Source organism: Lactuca saligna, chromosome 8 (genome assembly GCF_052625555.1).
Source record: "Lactuca saligna cultivar CGN05327 chromosome 8, ASM5262555v1, whole genome shotgun sequence".
NCBI lineage: Eukaryota > Viridiplantae > Streptophyta > Magnoliopsida > Asterales > Asteraceae > Lactuca > Lactuca saligna.
The window spans coordinates 47,339,968-47,357,999 of NC_136424.1; the positions used below are offsets into that span (position 1 = coordinate 47,339,968).

The window sequence follows — 18,032 nt, forward strand, 5'->3', positions numbered from 1 at the left end:
AAAAGTAAAAATAAACTTAGCACAGAGTAAAACAACTAAGAATAAAAATAAAATTAAAATACACTCAAAACAATGTTTTGGATTTTTGATTTTTTTGAAAAAGAAATAAAACATAAATAAACATATTTTTTTGGATTTTTTCTTTATTGGGAAAATTCCATATATGCCCTTCTTAAACATCAAAATATCATATTTACCCAACTTAATTTCTAAATATCATATTTACCCTTCATAAAATTTCTAAATATCATATTTACCATTCATAAAATTTCAAAATATCATATATGTCCATTTTAAACATCATAATATCATATATGCCCTTCTTAAATATCAAAATATCGTATATGTACTTTTTAAACATCAAAATATCAATGGTAATATCTAAAATATTCTTCATCTACAACATAATCAACAAAAAAAAACTAAACAATCAAAATATACATTCCATAGAGAGGGTTGAAGATGAGTATTTTTGTTTGTCAAGAGGACGACATTCCAACAATTTAGAAGTTCACATTCCATTATCATAGACGTAAGGATAATATCGTTAAATTTTTTAATTATTATAGTAATTTTAAGTTATAAAAAATGATTATAAAATATTAAAAACATTATAAAAAAGGATTTGGGCAAATATGATATTTTGAAGGTTTATGAAAGGTAAATATGATATTAAGGAATTAAGCTAGGCAAATATGATATTTTGAGGTTTAAGAAGGGCATATATGAAATTCTCCCTTTTTTATGATTTTGTTTGGTGTTAATGCTTCCCCTAAATTTATGCATAGAGGAAAAATATGAACAAATTTAACAAAAACAAAAACAAAATAAAATAAAACAAACACATTTCGATAACTAAATTTAAAGCTTTTGGAATCAAAAGTTGTCAAGCAATTTAATATCATTTATCAGCACACACCTGCATAAATAGCTCTGTCACTCACCAATATTGTGGTCCACTTAAACACAAAAGATATTTGCAAGTTGGACATATTATAAGTGACAAGACATTGCAATTATATTCCAAATAGACCATTTTGCTGACGACGACCAAGGATATTTGTAACGACCCGTTCCCGGTATGTTAATTAATTGTTAATTGTCTAAGTTTTCAAGAGGGACTCGACGAGTTCTAGCCTGACTCGCCGAGTTGGGTCGCGTATTTTGTGCACGCGGGAGCCGGGGACTCGGCGAGTCCATATCTCGGACTCGGCGAGTCCGTCCGTCTGGGTGAAACCCTAAATCCCCGGGTTTGCCCACTATTTAAACCACATTATAGCCTCATTCTCGCCACTTTCACCCTGAGAACACAGTGAGAGAACCCTAATCCTCCCTTGAGAGCTTATAAGTGATTTGGTGCCATTTTGTGAAGGTCTGAAGAAGGAGAAGAAGAAAGAAGCAAGGAAACGAGTTGTAGTGCAAAGATCCAAGGGCAAATCTGAGTTTATTGAGGTATTTTCGGAGTTCCCTTCTTGTTATATGCTTTAAACTTCCATTAGAGCTCTTCTAAGAGCTATTTGATGTTTGTTCCAAGCCTTATGTTTGCATGAATGTCTTAATAAGTCGAAATACCTTTGGATCTGAATGTTGGGGTGTTGTAGAGCCCAGATCTACTGTCTTTTTGGAGTTACATTGCATAATAGCCATGGATCTACTCATTTTGTGCATCTTTTAGCCTTATTTCCTTTATTCATGAGGTTGTGCACGTAAAGTTGGAAACTTTACGTGGTAAAACAGCTTATTGGACCCAGATCTATCATTTGCATGTGTTGGATTCAAGAGAAATCGAGTAAAAACTAGCTGCATGGCAGCGACTCGGCGAGTCGGGATGAGCGACTCGGCGAGTCGGGTCGCGAGTCCCCGATTCCTTCGTTTTTAGCAGTGCCGAGTGCACCCAGTGAGTTAGAGAGTGGACTCAGCGAGTTGAGGGTAGACTTAGTGATGGAGGGACTCGACGAGTTGTTCATACAACTCGGCGAGTCCAAGGCAATCTCCTTAGGATCAAGAACAACTCGTCGAGTCTGTTCATACGACTCGGCGAGTCGGATGAAGATTGTCTGAGTTCTTGGATCAAGAGGGTACTCGTCGAGTCGATGCCACACTCGACGAGTCGCAGTGAGTATGAGTTGGAAGTGAGAGTGAGACTCGGCGAGTTGGGCGGCCCAACTCGGCGAGTCAGCCCCAAAAGTAAGTTGACTTTGACCTAGGGTAAAAGAGTCATTTTACCCCAAGTGCAGTGTTTAGTATTTGATTGAGTGTGTTCATGGACTTGTAGCCAAGGAGATTCAGGAGCAGCAGCCGTTAGCTTTCAGAGACACACACTAAGCCGCCAGTTTACGAGGTGAGTTTCCTTCCAGTAGGGACGGGTCTAAGGCCACAATGCCGGCCCGTCCAGATAGCAGTAGTTTACGGACTTGATCCGATGCAGTAGTTAGTATGTTTGATGCCTTCGTGGCTCAGACAGGATTTGTGAACTATGTTTTATGTGTTATGTATTATGTGTTCCGGGCTACGGCCCGATGCAGTATGCAGTATATGTGTTCATGCTAGTTGTTATGATATGCTATGCTATGCTCAGTTCCGGACTTCGGTCCGATGCAGTCAGTTCTGGACTTCGGTCCGATGCAGCCAGTTCCGGACTTCGATCCGATGCAGCCAGTTCCGGACTTTGGTCCGATGCAGGGGACAAGGTCCCAGTCAGTTCTGGACTTCGGTCCGATGCAGTTAGTTCCGGACCTTGGTCCGATGCAGGGGACAAGGTCCCAGTCAGTTCCGGACTTCGGTCCGATGCAGTTTCCGGGCTTCGTCCCGATGCAGTGGGCAAGGCCCGATATGTGTTTATATGATATTGTTATTGTATGGTATGTGGTATTTTGGGGGAGCTCACTAAGCTTCGTGCTTACAGTTTCAGTTTTGGTTTCAGGTACTTCCGCAAGCAGAGGGAAGAGCTCGGGATGACGGCATCGCACACACCACCGCCTCAGCTTTAGCCTGGGATTGATTTAGTTGTTTGATTTGATGTAGTATGATACAGTTTTCCGCACAGTATCTTATCATGTTTTGGAATACATCACGCATGGTTTTATTATATGATACTCTGATTACAGTTTTGATTATATTAAAAACAAATTTTTTTGGGTCGTATTTTTGGGTCGTTTCAAGTTGGTATCAGAGCCCTGGTTTGAGGGATTCGGATACACTTCCGGGTGTATCTGAACTCAAACTAAGGGAAATGAAAGATTTTATTAAAATAAAAACGTTTTATAAAAAGAATTTTGAAAGTACTTAGAAAGGAAGAATTTTTTTTAAACAAGATAGAGGTGTGTGCATGCGGTCAGCCGAGCTCAAGTAAGTACTCCCAAATTACCCATACAAGTTATTTGTTCAATTTCAGTTTTAGTAGAACAACATGCTAGTATAGGACTAAGGATTTAGGAGAATGCCTTATGTGCTTGCTTATGTGTTACAGCTTTATGAGTATTGCATGCTAATACTGAGTAGACAGCAGTAGGATAGCCTGATTAGGTTATGCCTGATAGCAGGAGCTTAGCATCTTATGCTAGTGCAGTTTCTTGTTATGAGAATAGTTTGCTTGAGTCTGTTTTCCGTGTCCGAATGCTGCTTGCTTTGTGCTTAGTGGGGTTCCGAGTGATGGGAGTTAGCCATTAGGTGAACACGTCACACCACATGTGACTAGGATTGAATAATCTCAGAGTACTGGAACTGGCCCTATTGCACAACTCTTGTTTGAGTCCAACCGTTATAGGGACGGGTCTTTTACTCGAAGGATTATCTAATCCTCATCACATGTGATGGTGTTTAGGTAATGGCTAATTGGCGTTATGAGGAAACCTTCAGTAGCTGAGGACCAGTTGTGTCGAGCTTGAAGTTTCCCTAAGGCAAGCCTAGGATGAGAATAGCAGAGAATGGCAGTAGTAGAAGTGACTTGGGGAAGTCAAGGCAGTTCTTGAGGAAAGTACGGATAGATGTGGAAGGTAGTAGGGGCCCATACTACTGAAAGCAGAGGATCCGTACCCGAATCAAGGAAGGCCAAGACAAGACCAGGAAGCTAGTAGTCGTATCATGATCCCTTGAAATATTTCAGTGTTCTGATGTTGTTATGATATGTTTCAGAATGGTAGTTTTGCGTCCGAGGCCAGCAGCCGGCAGTTCAGATGCCGGTGGGGGATCAGGATTGGGATCAGACCCGGAGGTCGGACAGATGGATGAGCAGACTAGGGAGTTCCTTTCTTCTGAGGTTACCCGCATCATACTAGAGCAGACTCCTGTGATCTTCGGTTCGATCAAGGAGGGTATTTTAGAGCTGATGGATGAGCGATTGAGTACTTTTCGGACTGAGATGGCGGCCGTGATGGGGTCGCGCACTCTTACATTCAGGGAGTTCAGGGCGTGCGGAGCTCCAGACTATCATGGGGCGCGGGACCCCATAGCGAGTACTAGATGGTTGGCGGATGTGGCCAACGCCTTCCGCACTAGCAGGTGTCCCGAGGGGGACAAGGTCAGATTGGCGTCCTGTCTACTGAAGGACAGGGCACGGGATTGGTGGGAGGAGGTCGGACACGCCATCGGGGATGATGCGGCGTTGGATGCTATGACCTGGACTGATTTCTCTACCAGGTTCAGGGCGGAGTTTGCACCGGTCATTGAGGTGCAGCAGCTAGCCAGGGAGTTCCAGGATCTTACTCAGACTACCGAGTCAGTGGCGGAGATCACCGCCAAGTTCAGGGAGAGGGCTCTTCTTGTTCCTCAGTATGTAGCCGATGAGGAGATGAAGAAGGCCCGTTATCATGAGATGTTGCGGAGTGATATCCACATGTTTGTGAGCCGGTCCAGTTGTAAAACGCTGGACGACATGATTGCTAGAGCCAGGGAGAGGGAGATTGATCTCGAGATGGAGAGGAAGAGGAAACCGGAGGCGGTTTCGGGTTCAGGTAGTGCGGGCAAAAAGCCCAAGGTTTCAGATCACAGGTCCAGGAGTCAGCAGAGCCACGGTCGGTGTGGCAAGTGTGGGAGGATGCACGAGGGGGCGTGCAAGGCAGGGAGTTCCGGCTGCTACAAGTGCGGTCGGATTGGGCATATGAGCAGGGATTGTACGGCCCCTGCTACTGCGGTTTCAGCATCAGATCTGATTTGCTTTCAGTGCAATCAGAGGGGACACAAAAGGTCCCAGTGTCCCAGTTTAGCTGCAGCAGGGAAGGTGGTTGCACCTGCCCCTGCCACCCTGAGGATTACGGATGGCCGGCAGGGCCGAGCTGATGCGCCGGTGGCGAAGAGCAGGGCATTTCAGATGACAGCAGAGGAGGTGCGAGCGACTCCTGATGTGGTGACAGGTATGAATCTTTCCTTCATATTTTTTTATTATATTGCTTGAATATCACTTGATGATATGTTTTATTTAGGGTCGTTCTCGGTGAACGGCATCCCTGCTTTGGTATTGTTCGATTCGGGGGCTACCCGATCATTTGTATCGCTTGCGCTTAGCAAGAGATTTAGCAGAACTCCAGGGGAGCTGGATTGTCCACTAGAGGTTGAGATAGCAGATGATAGGACCGTGAGGGTCGGCAGAGTACATAGAGGGTGTTCTCTTCAGATATTTGATGAGCAGTTTTCAGTGGACCTGGTTCCTATTCCCCTGCGTGGGAATAAAGTTATTGTGGGCATGGATTGGCTGAGCCCCAATGGGGCGGTGATTGATTGTGAGCTACAGCTAGTGAGGGTTCGCACTCCCAGTGGGGGAGAGATAGTGATTCAGGGCGAGAGGCCGCAGTGAGGACCGATCTTTTGTTCCGCCGCAAGGGCGAGGCGCTATGTTCAGCAGGGTTGCGCCAGTTTTATCGCAAACATCTTGGATGCCCGGGAGAAGGGCAAGACGACGATTGATGATGTTCCCATTGTTCGAGATTACCCGGATATGTTTCCCGAGGATTTGCCGGGGATACCTCCAGAGAGACAGGTTGAGTTCAGGATCGACCTAGTTCCTGGTGCGGCTCCGATAGCCAAAGCACCGTATCGACTTGCTCCCCCTGAGATGCAGGAGTTGTCTACACAACTTCAGGAGCTGTTAGACAAGGGTTTCATTCGGCCGAGCAGTTCGCCTTGGGGAGCGCCGATCTTATTTGTGAGGAAGAAGGATGGGTCGCATCGGATGTGCATTGACTATCGGGAGTTGAACAAAGTAACGGTGAAGAACCGTTACCCACTTCCGAGGATAGATGATTTGTTTGATCAGCTTCAGGGAGCGTCTTGGTTCTCCAAGATCGATCTACGCTCTGGATATCATCAGATGAGGGTTAGAGATGAGGATGTACAGAAGACTGCTTTCAGGACCCGGTATGGTCATTATGAGTTCGTGGTGATGCCATTTGGGCTCACCAATGCCCCAGCCGCGTTCATGGATCTCATGAACCGCGTGTGCAGACCGATGTTGGATCGGTCGGTGATAGTATTCATAGATGACATCTTGGTATATTCCAAGACTCAGGGGCAGCACGAGGAGCACCTGCGGGAGGTGTTGGAGACTTTAAGGAGGGAGAGACTTTTCGCAAAGTTCTACAAGTGTGAGTTCTGGTTGCGCGAGGTGCAGTTTCTTGGCCATCTCGTCAACCAGAAGGGTATTTTGGTAGATCCGGCCAAGATTGAGGCCGTGATGCAGTGGGAGGTCCCGAGGTCTCCATCTGAGATTCGGAGCTTCCTAGGGTTGGCAGGGTATTATCGGAGATTTATTCAGGACTTCTCCAAGATAGGAGTGCCACTCACCCGACTAACCAAGAAGTCGGTAGTATTCCGTTGGGGGCCTGAGCAGCAGGCGGCGTTCGAGACTCTCAGACAGAAATTGTGCGAGGCACCGATCCTTACCTTGCCGGAAGGAGTAGAGGACTTCGTAGTCTACTGTGATGCTTCAATCACAGGTATGGGAGCAGTATTGATGCAGCGAGGCCATGTGGTAGCCTATGCCTCGAGACAGTTGAAGCCTCACGAGGCTAACTATCCTACCCACGATTTGGAGCTGGGGGCAGTTGTGTTTGCCCTCAAAATTTGGAGACATTACCTGTATGGGGTCCGTTGTACTATATACACGGATCACAAGAGTTTGCGGTATCTTATGGATCAGCCGAGTCTGAACATGAGGCAGAGGAGGTGGTTGGACGTACTAAAGGATTATGATTGTGAGATCCTTTATCATCCAGGGAAGGCCAACGTGGTGGCCAACGCCCTAAGCCGCAAAGTGTCGGCGGCCCCTATCAGGGATCTGTGCATGAGGATGACAGTGATCACTCCGCTGTTGGAGCGGATCAAGGAGGCTCAGGTGGAGGACCTCAAGGAGGAGAGGCAGAAATGTGAGAGGATAGTGGGTCGAGTAGCATCGTTTGATTACGATAGTCGGAGTCTGTTGACGCTTCATGGTAGGGTGTGGGTACCGTACTGGGGTGGAGTACGGCAGGTATTGATGGACGAGGCTCATAAGTCTCGATTTTCTATCCACCCAGGGGCGACGAAGATGTATCGAGATCTTCGACCTGATTATTGGTGGCCCTGCATGAAGCGGGACGTCGCTTGGTACGTTGAGAGATGCTTGACCTGCCGGAAGGTCAAGGCGGAGCACCAGAGACCTCACGGCATGATGCAGCCGTTGGACATTCCCGTGTGGAAATGGGAGGATATCACCATGGATTTTATCACCAAACTTCCCAGGACCGCACGTGGAGTGGATTCGATATGGGTAGTGGTGGATCGGTTGACGAAGAGTGCCCATTTTATCCCGATCCAGGAGAGTATATCGGTGGAAAAGTTAGCCGATATCTATGTGCGAGAGATAGTGGCACGTCATGGAGTGCCGGTATCGGTGGTGTCAGACCGAGATGTTCGTTTCACCTCCAGATTCTGGAAGCGGTTCCACGATGAGATGGGTACTCGTCTTCATTTTAGCACCGCTTTCCACCCTCAGACTGACAGGCAGAGCGAGAGGACGATTCAGACTCTTGAGGACATGCTTAGGGCATGTGTTCTAGATTTTGGGGGCAGTTGGGATATGTATCTTCCATTAGCGGAATTCTCGTATAACAACAGTTACCATGCGAGTATTGATCGACCTCCTTTTGAGATGTTGTATGGTAGGAAGTGTAGGACCCCGATTTGCTGGGGCGAGGTCGGTCAGCGAGTCATCGGGAGCACTGAAGTGGTGCTCAAGACGACTGAGTTGATCCAGCAGGTCCGTAGTAGGCTGCAGACTGCGCAGAGTCGGCAGAAGAGCTACGCTGACAGGAGGCGTTCGGACTTGGAGTTCCAGGTGGAAGATATGGTTCTTCTGAAAGTCTCACCTTGGAAAGGTGTCATCAGGTTCCGGAAGAGGGGCAAGCTGGGCCCCAGATTTATTGGTCCTTTCAGGGTTATGGCCCGGGTGGGTCGGGTTGCTTATCGGTTAGATCTTCCTGAGGAGCTTAGTCAGATCCACAACACTTTCCACGTGTCGCAGTTGAGAAAGTGTTTGGTGGATGAGTCAGCAGTCGTTCCCCTAGAGGATATTCAGGTTGATAGCAGCCTGAATTATATTGAGAGACCGGTCGCGATTCTGGATCGGAAGATCAAGACCTTGAGGAACAAGGTCATTCAGCTAGTGAAGGTGCAGTGGCAGCACCGGAAGGGATCGGAATGGACGTGGGAGGCTGAGGAAGAGATGAGAATGCACTACCTGGAGTTATTCGCAGATCCAGCCGTAGCAGACTTCGAGGATGAAGTTTGAGACAAGTGGGGGAGATTTGTAACGACCCGTTCCCGGTATGTTAATTAATTGTTAATTGTCTAAGTTTTCAAGAGGGACTCGGCGAGTTCTAGCCTGACTCGCCGAGTTGGGTCGCGTATTTTGTGCACGCGGGAGCCGGGGACTCGGTGAGTCCATATCCCGGACTCGGCGAGTCCGTCCGTCTGGGTGAAACCCTAAATCCCCGGGTTTGCCCACTATTTAAACCACATTATAGCCTCATTCTCGCCACTTTCACCCTGAGAACACAGTGAGAGAACCCTAATCCTCCCTTGAGAGCTTATAAGTGATTTGGTGCCATTTTGTGAAGGTCTGAAGAAGGAGAAGAAGAAAGAAGCAAGGAAACGAGTTGTAGTGCAAAGATCCAAGGGCAAATCTGAGTTTATTGAGGTATTTTCGGAGTTCCCTTCTTGTTATATGCTTTAAACTTCCATTAGAGCTCTTCTAAGAGCTATTTGATGTTTGTTCCAAGCCTTATGTTTGCATGAATGTCTTAATAAGTCGAAATACCTTTGGATCTGAATGTTGGGGTGTTGTAGAGCCCAGATCTACTGTCTTTTTGGAGTTACATTGCATAATAGCCATGGATCTACTCATTTTGTGCATCTTTTAGCCTTATTTCCTTTATTCATGAGGTTGTGCACGTAAAGTTGGAAACTTTACGTGGTAAAACAGCTTATTGGACCCAGATCTATCATTTGCATGTGTTGGATTCAAGAGAAATCGAGTAAAAACTAGCTGCATGGCAGCGACTCGGCGAGTCGGGATGAGCGACTCGGCGAGTCGGGTCGCGAGTCCCCGATTCCTTCGTTTTTAGCAGTGCCGAGTGCACCCAGTGAGTTAGAGAGTGGACTCAGCGAGTTGAGGGTAGACTTAGTGATGGAGGGACTCGACGAGTTGTTCATACAACTCGGCGAGTCCAAGGCAATTTCCTTAGGATCAAGAACAACTCGTCGAGTCTGTTCATACGACTCGGCGAGTCGGATGAAGATTGTCTGAGTTCTTGGATCAAGAGGGTACTCGTCGAGTCGATGCCACACTCGACGAGTCGCAGTGAGTATGAGTTGGAAGTGAGAGTGAGACTCGGTGAGTTGGGCGGCCCAACTCGGCGAGTCAGCCCCAAAAGTAAGTTGACTTTGACCTAGGGTAAAAGAGTCATTTTACCCCAAGTGCAGTGTTTAGTATTTGATTGAGTGTGTTCATGGACTTGTAGCCAAGGAGATTCAGGAGCAGCAGCCGTTAGCTTTCAGAGACACACACTCAGCCGCCAGTTTACGAGGTGAGTTTCCTTCCAGTAGGGACGGGTCTAAGGCCACAATGCCGGCCCGTCCAGATAGCAGTAGTTTACGGACTTGATCCGATGCAGTAGTTAGTATGTTTGATGCCTTCGTGGCTCAGACAGGATTTGTGAACTATGTTTTATGTGTTATGTATTATGTGTTCCGGGCTACGGCCCGATGCAGTATGCAGTATATGTGTTCATGCTAGTTGTTATGATATGCTATGCTATGCTTAGTTCCGGACTTCGGTCCGATGCAGTCAGTTCCGGACTTCGGTCCGATGCAGCCAGTTCCGGACTTCGGTCCGATGCAGGGGACAAGGTCCCAGTCAGTTCGGGACTTCGGTCCGATGCAGTTAGTTCCGGACCTTGGTCCGATGCAGGGGATAAGGTCCCAGTCAGTTCCGGACTTCGGTCCGATGCAGTTTCCGGGCTTCGTCCCGATGCAGTGGGCAAGGCCCGATATGTGTTTATATGATATTGTTATTGTATGGTATGTGGTATTTTGGGGGAGCTCACTAAGCTTCGTGCTTACAGTTTCAGTTTTGGTTTCAGGTACTTCCGCAAGCAGAGGGAAGAGCTCGGGATGACGGCATCGTACACACCACCGCCTCAGCTTTAGCCTGGGATTGATTTAGTTGTTTGATTTGATGTAGTATGATACAGTTTTCCGCACAGTATCTTATCATGTTTTGGAATACATCACGCATGGTTTTATTATATGATACTCTGATTACAGTTTTGATTATATTAAAAACAAATTTTTTTGGGTCGTATTTTTGGGTCGTTTCAATATTGTTGTCCGTTTAAATTCAACAATGAGATCTACAGTCAACCTTTAGTCATGAACCAATTTAATTTTAAGTACACTAGAACGTGTTCCCCGCTACACGAATACCCTAGCAATCAAGGAATTCTAAGGAGCTCTTTACTTTAGGTGAGTGTTTAATTATTTAAGAGAGAAGATAGATATAGAGATACACATGTTGTATTCCAAGTCGGATCTCTTCCAATCACGCAGAGGACAACATATGACTAACATAGATGAAGGGATAGAGAAATAGAAAGGTGCTTATGCTGTGTCCCAGGTCGGATCTCTTCCAATCACGCAGAGAGGACAACATATGAGTAACATAGATAGATAGAGAGATGCATTGAAATAGAGATGCATATGTTGCGTCCCAGGTCGGATCTCTTCCAATCACGCAAAGTGGGCAACATATGACTGACATAGAGGATAAGAAAGAAAAACAATTTCACACAAACCTACTTTATCAGAACCCCCCAGTAACCCTATCAGCACCAGAATTAAGGACATAAGTTCGTATGTCAAAGAAGTATTGAATCATAGTTCTAGATGATAAGTAACTTTAATGTATCTCGCAGGCTCCCTTGTTTATCTCACTGCTCAATCTATGCAAGCGTCGTATGGTCAGTTCAAATGTAACTATCTAATTCCAGATGAGTTAACACTGTCAAGTCCTTTCATTGTCAACAATGTCTAGTCCTTTCATTTTGAATCCTTCATGCCTATCAACACATTGAACATAGAGTCTAAACAATTCAGCTTCAGTGCATTACAAGTATTTTAGATTTCCCTTTAACACTAAACTTCAAATCACTTCCCAAGAACACTTACAAAAGAAGACATATTTTTGGAAATTTTTGATTTTATAATTTTTTTGTAATTTTGATTTCTCCCCCTAAATTTATACATAAAAAAAGAAAGGAAATAAAATAAATGTGCAAATTTAAACAAACAAAAAAAAATAATCTTCAAAACGAATCATTTTAAGAAAACTCAGGAGTGTCGAGAAAAATTCAAATCGTAATTCAGCATATGAAGTTGCATCCAGATGACCTGATGACCTGAGAACAACACGCAGAGCAGCAACGTGTTCAGCCTCAGCTGTATTTCAATTCTGGAATGAAGTAAACATATTAAAAATTCATCACGCCGTTAAATATGGTCCCTATTTGTGATATTTTCTTTCTTCCTTCCCGCAAAGGATACATGCTCTCCATATATTTCTGAATGTCATGTCGATGAGAGATGTCTCTTATCATGTGCCTGGAACAGTCACTATCAACATACCGAAGCCTAATGATATTCCTTTATAGTTGCTCTGACACAGAGTGAAGGATTAATTGGTTTAAGGAACCTAGTACATTTTGAAACTAGGTTTACCATCACTATTTACACAAGATACTCTATCCCATGACATATCTTGTTTATTAGATAAGAAACATAAAGAGGTTACATGACTTTTGGACGACTTTGAAATATGACCTTTGGGAACCCATTGATAATTAGGTTTGGGTACTTTCTTGTTGAACCGAAAAGGACCTTTCTCACTAGCCTTTGGGGTGGGATTGCCTTTCGATTTGGGCTTGTATTGTGAGTATCAGCTAGAGGATGACCCTTGAGATGAATTCGATCTCACCGAATTCGGTTTGGCTGAACCATCACTTGAATTAGGCTTATTGTCCGACATGCCCTTCTTGTCCTTGGGAATCTGATTCTTGGCCTTGTTAACATTCCATTCATCATTGCGTGAATGTGACCTCGAAGGATTTCTTTTGGAAGATCTCCCCCTAGGCACGTTCTGCCAACCTTGTTTATAGTATGGAGCATATAAATGATGTTGGTAATTTCTAGCAATGTGACCGGGAGTCCCACAGTTAAAAAAAAGTTTGTATTTTCAAATGAATAAGATTGTGGCTTGGTCCTTGTCCAAATGAAGTTTTTTTTAAGGAACTTCCACAAGCACAAGCACGTGAACATTTATTAGACTGTTTAACAGATTTTGGAGGCTTGGATTTTTCAGCAAGTTTTTGAATCATTTTCAGCAGAAATATAATTATTTTTTTTTCTACTCATGCCCATCTTGCACTGAGACTTTATTTGCACATGAGGTAGAAGTATTAGTATCATTCACACTATCATTATACACTATCATTATTTACTATCTCAACTACAATAGGTTTGCCATACTGTAAATGTGTTTCCCTTGCTATTTCTTCCTCGGTTATAGGAGTAAAAGTGTAGTTATCATTGAATGGATGAAGAACACTATCACACCCTAGACCTACATTCTTTTTGTATTTCCATCTAAGTTGCTTTTCAATCATTGTCTCTACTTTCTTACTTGACACATCAAATTTTTTAAAATTAAAATATGCATTTTCAAACTTAATTTTCAATGTATCAAGCTTGGCAGTTAGACTAGCTATCTTTTCTTGAGCATAATCATAGTGGTCACATTTAGTGTTGTATTCTTCCTTAATTCTTTTAGATCTTTGGTTTGGGCCTCTAATTTTTCTTTTAAGGGTTTTTGGGCCTTTCTAAGAGTATATCCTTCTTATTTAAGATCCACAATTTCCCTAATTAATAACTAATTATGCTCACGGTATTTATTTATCTTCACAAGACTAAGAGAATGGGATTTCACTTACCTTCTTGGTATTATTGTAAGAAATAATTATTTACCAACGAATGAAATATGATTGTGTAAATGGATTTTGACCGAAAATACCAATGGTCAACTCTATGTTGACCGAGAACCTTGAAAGTCAACCTTTTGTCCGAAATAAAAATCTTGACCTAGAACGAGGCTTCTAGCCCGAGACCTTATCGAGCTCGAGTTCGGACTCGTTAAGGTAGCTCACGAGTACCACGACTCATTTACATCCATAATTTCAACAAATAAATATAAAAAATAACTTAATTGCTATACGTAATACTTTACATGGTTTTCTATATATCATATTTTACAAAATCAAGCAAAATTTAAAATATTACAAGAAGTTGCACTCAGATATGGTATTGTTTCTCAACATTCATTCTCAATTATATAATATTACATGAAGCAGCTTGTGGCTGTTGGATGTCTTATGGTGTTGGTGAACTGTTTTTATTGGTTTTAAAAATTAAGGTTTAATCAATAAAAGCAACAAAAATACACAATCATGTTTGAATATATAGTCTAGCATGCCATATATAATAACTAAATTTAACGATTTAATTAGATAATAGTAAGATTTGGATACTCGTAGGATGAAATATTTATATTGTGAATGTTGTAAATCAGACGAAGTTCATTGAAAGCTGCAAGGGAAACCCTAATATCAACAATTTACTAACCCAAGACCCGATCAACCCCACCAAATTTCCCACTCACTTATCATCAATTCCTATTGCTCACATTTCTTTTATATTCTATTTTAAATGATAATAATAATAATAGCTTCTAAAATAAGATCATTTTCATAGAATATAATCTCATGTAATAATTTATTAAGGATACATTAATGACTCGAGATTCCCTCAACCAAATCAAGATCAAAAAGTACAATCAAGCATTTGAAGGGTGCAAAATGCAAGTTTTCAATTTCAAAGTACTAAAAGTGATGTTTTATTGAAGGCTTCAAGTTCTAGAATATTCATAGAAGGCAACTTTACACCTAGCTCCATGGTCAAAATTCGTGGGCTAATGTTTATTTCCCTCCAATTTCAAGTACAAATCATGAACAAATAACTCACATAACCCGTTGGAGAAAGAATATATATATATATATATATATATATATATATATATATATATATATATATATATATATATAAACTTACATAATAGAAACTTTGGATATGTTTGGTGACTTGGCACATACAAATTAGTTTATTTTCCGAATTTATTATAATTTTATGTTTGATGAAACTATAAAAATATTTTATAAATTACCTTTTTTTTTATAATCTATCTTTTTAGTATGTGAAGCACAACTTTAGTCTTATTATGTCTAACACTCATTTGAAATTTATTAGACTAAGACTTAAGCAAAGATTAATAGAACAAAAGCTATAAATTTTATTCCATTGGAAACAAGATGGATGGGTCATTAGGGTTGTATTTAGCTTTTTAAAATTATAATGTTTGACCAAAAAACAGCTCATAAGCTAGTTTTTTAAAAAACTATTTAGACTAGTTTTTCACGAGTTTTTTTATTTTATTTTATTTTAATTTCAGTTATATCCCTTAATTAATTATAGAAAATATGTTCTTTTAAATGTCTTTTTATATCATTTAATATCTTTTAGCTAGTTTTATCAAACATCAAATTTTATAAACTCTTTTTTTCAGCTATAAGTTAGTTCATATAATAACTAGCTTTCAGCTAACATCACGCAAACTTATGAAAAACTAGCTTTCAGCTAATATCACGCAAACTTCAACTTATGCCAATGCTCTCAACATCATGCAAACTTAGAATTACTATTATTTGTTACGAAATACAAATTATTCTTGTACTGCATCTGACTTACATTTGCATTAGAGTGAGACTATAAAAGATGTTAATATTATACTTTTTGTACGCCAAAAAAGGTGGAACAAGACGGACTACCCTCTATGCAAATTAACATAAATGTCCTCCATATCTAAAAGTACATAAATACCCTCTACATCCATATTATCATTGAAAATAACCCTCATAAAACTTGTCCACCATCCCATGTATCAAATACTATAAAGAATATACAATAAATTTGGTTGCATAAAACCAACATTTTTGCTCATCAAGAACTCATGAAAGTATGATTCTTGGGTCATTAATGAATATGTATCAAGAATCTATAAGTAAGCAAGTTCTAAAACCATATATGGCTTTAACAAGTTTTTTTTTTTTTTTTTTTTTTTTTTTGGAGGTTGATCTTTAAAACAGACCATGTACAATGATGTAATTTGGTGTCACTTTAATGCAATTGTTTCCCAGAAATTAAGAAAGATAAATGCAATCAGAAAACTTGGAGATACCAAAATTATCACAAATTTGGAAAGATTGATCAGAAGAAATGTTAATGTGAAACTTATTCCAGTTTTATTTCAATGAACATCAAGAGTGTTAAAAAAAGAAAAAAAAAGAAACACATATATGAATTATGAACATGTTTTTAGCCATTAGAATCAAAATTAGCATAAAACCCAAGTTTACACCAAGATCTTATCTGGAAATTTGAACCCTTCCGATCAGTTTCCAATTAGAAGAAATCAAGCAGCAAGTATCCAATTATTAGTGATCAACCATATCCCTAATGCTACCTCTGCAAAAGTTGGAAAAAGAACACGATGATTAGAAAGTGGGATTTGGTATGTGTATCGAAGTTATGAATTAGAGAAGAAGAACAGTGATTATCAATTTTTATCATCGGATTATTACCTTTCCGGTTTCGATCTCGTCGGGAACTTTGTACAGATCGGCAGTTATTTCCGACAACCACAATCCCGGGAAAAGAGTCTGTGAATCAAAGAGATAATGCAACAGTTAAATTTAAAGATGCTTCGCAGATTTGAAAAAGAGATCAAGTTGAATTAGTTTATTTCACTTACATCCAATTGTTTTTGAACAATCCGTGGCCGTTTCTTCGGCTTACGCGGCAGTCGTCGACCGGCCATAGCCATGAAATCGTCCTCCAACTCACGACGGGAAAGGGAAATGGAAAACTTCGGTCTGTCTCTCTTCTCGGCACTTGTAGTTGCGGTGGCGATTCCGATGATAGGCCGGTGTTTCGGAGATTTGCATTCGTTTCTTACCGGAGAAGAATTAGGTTTCAGAACATCACCGTTACCGTTGACTCCGTTCGATGGAGACGGCGGAGCCTTGCACGCTGCTCGTCTAGTCCTCAAATTCCATGGCCTCTCCGCCGGAGAATTAGACGTCGTCGCCGGCGGCGGCGGAACAACAAGACCTTCTCTGAGAATGGCATCCTTCATCTTACCAACCTCCTTCTGAAAATCGAACATCAGCTTCTCTCTAGTCGCCTCGATCTCACCATCTCCGGCAGCTCCGGTTCTCGCCTTCATTTTCTCTGAGGAAGAAAACTTATAATAACTCTCCATCTTACGATCATCACTCGATCTAAATCGTCTCTCAAATTCCGAATCCCTTCGTCGTTTTCCGATTACAGAGCCACCGCCGCCACCACTCTCCGACGATTGCTTGCGATCGACGGCCGACGCATCTCCGTTTGAATCCACCTTCATGCACCGTAGGAGCTTCTGATTCCCCCACTTCAAGCACGGCAAATCGAAATTGTGCAACGGCTTCAATTTCTCCATATCTTCCTCCACGGTTTCTATTTCTCCGCCGCCTCTTCTCTTACCGGAAAATACCATCAAAACCTCTTTCAATCGCTTCTCTTTCGCTCCAATCTTCCCCTCGTAATTCTTGTCACGGAGGGTATTATTCTTCCTTTCTGTGTGTTTTGTGTTTAATCTGAAATCGCCGCGAAACATTCATATAAATGACGAGTCGAGAGAGAGAGAGAGAGAGAGAGAGAGAGAGAGAGATGGGAGAGGTGAGATTTAACGTTCGAGAAGCAGGTTAGACTGCTAACGTGCACCGGCGTGTGAGTTTTGTGCGCATTTTTGGTATGGAGGATGGATTTGCCGACCGAATTTCAAATGGGATGTCTCATCACAACCGTTCATCTCATTAAACAATATGGATAAAGTTACATAAATGATCCCTACAGTATAGTAAAATAGACAATTTTAGTCCAAGTTTTATCTTAAAATATTGTTCCCTTTGGGTTGTGGTTTACTAGACCACTATTCGTTTGGCTGATACCATCCCTTAGAAATAAGAGATGCGGTAGATATGAAAACACTAATTTATACTTATTTTATTCTTTTGTTTAAACAAAAATTATACAATTGGTCAATATGGTTTTCTATAACTAGAACTAGTTGGTTGATAACAGTGGCGGATGCAGAACATTTTCGTAGGGGTGACATTAAAAAAAATTCAAATAAATTTATATTAGTAGTGTCACTCATGTTTTAAGTCGGAGCACCCAATGGAAAAAACATAAAAAAAATTTGTACACTACGTGCCGGTGTCGGAGCAGTGGTCCGGAAGCTCTGGAGCACCACTAAGGTAAGCCACTGGTTGATGACAATTATGAAAATGTCTCGG

At 42.0% G+C, this 18,032-nt stretch overlaps 1 protein-coding gene across 1 annotated transcript; it reads right to left on the reverse strand.

Annotated features, from left to right (window-relative positions):
• Positions 1-15,894: 15,894 nt before the first annotated feature.
• LOC145013258 (uncharacterized) lies at positions 15,895-17,492 on the reverse strand. Its single transcript, XM_078972064.1, has 3 exons — positions 16,445-17,492; positions 16,275-16,352; positions 15,895-16,158 (listed from the first exon to the last, which is right to left on the reverse strand). Exons 1-3 carry the CDS (start codon positions 17,348-17,350, stop codon positions 16,153-16,155), a joined length of 990 nt encoding a protein of 329 aa, XP_078828190.1. The 5' UTR covers positions 17,351-17,492; the 3' UTR covers positions 15,895-16,152.
• Between the last annotated feature and the right edge of the window lie 540 nt (positions 17,493-18,032).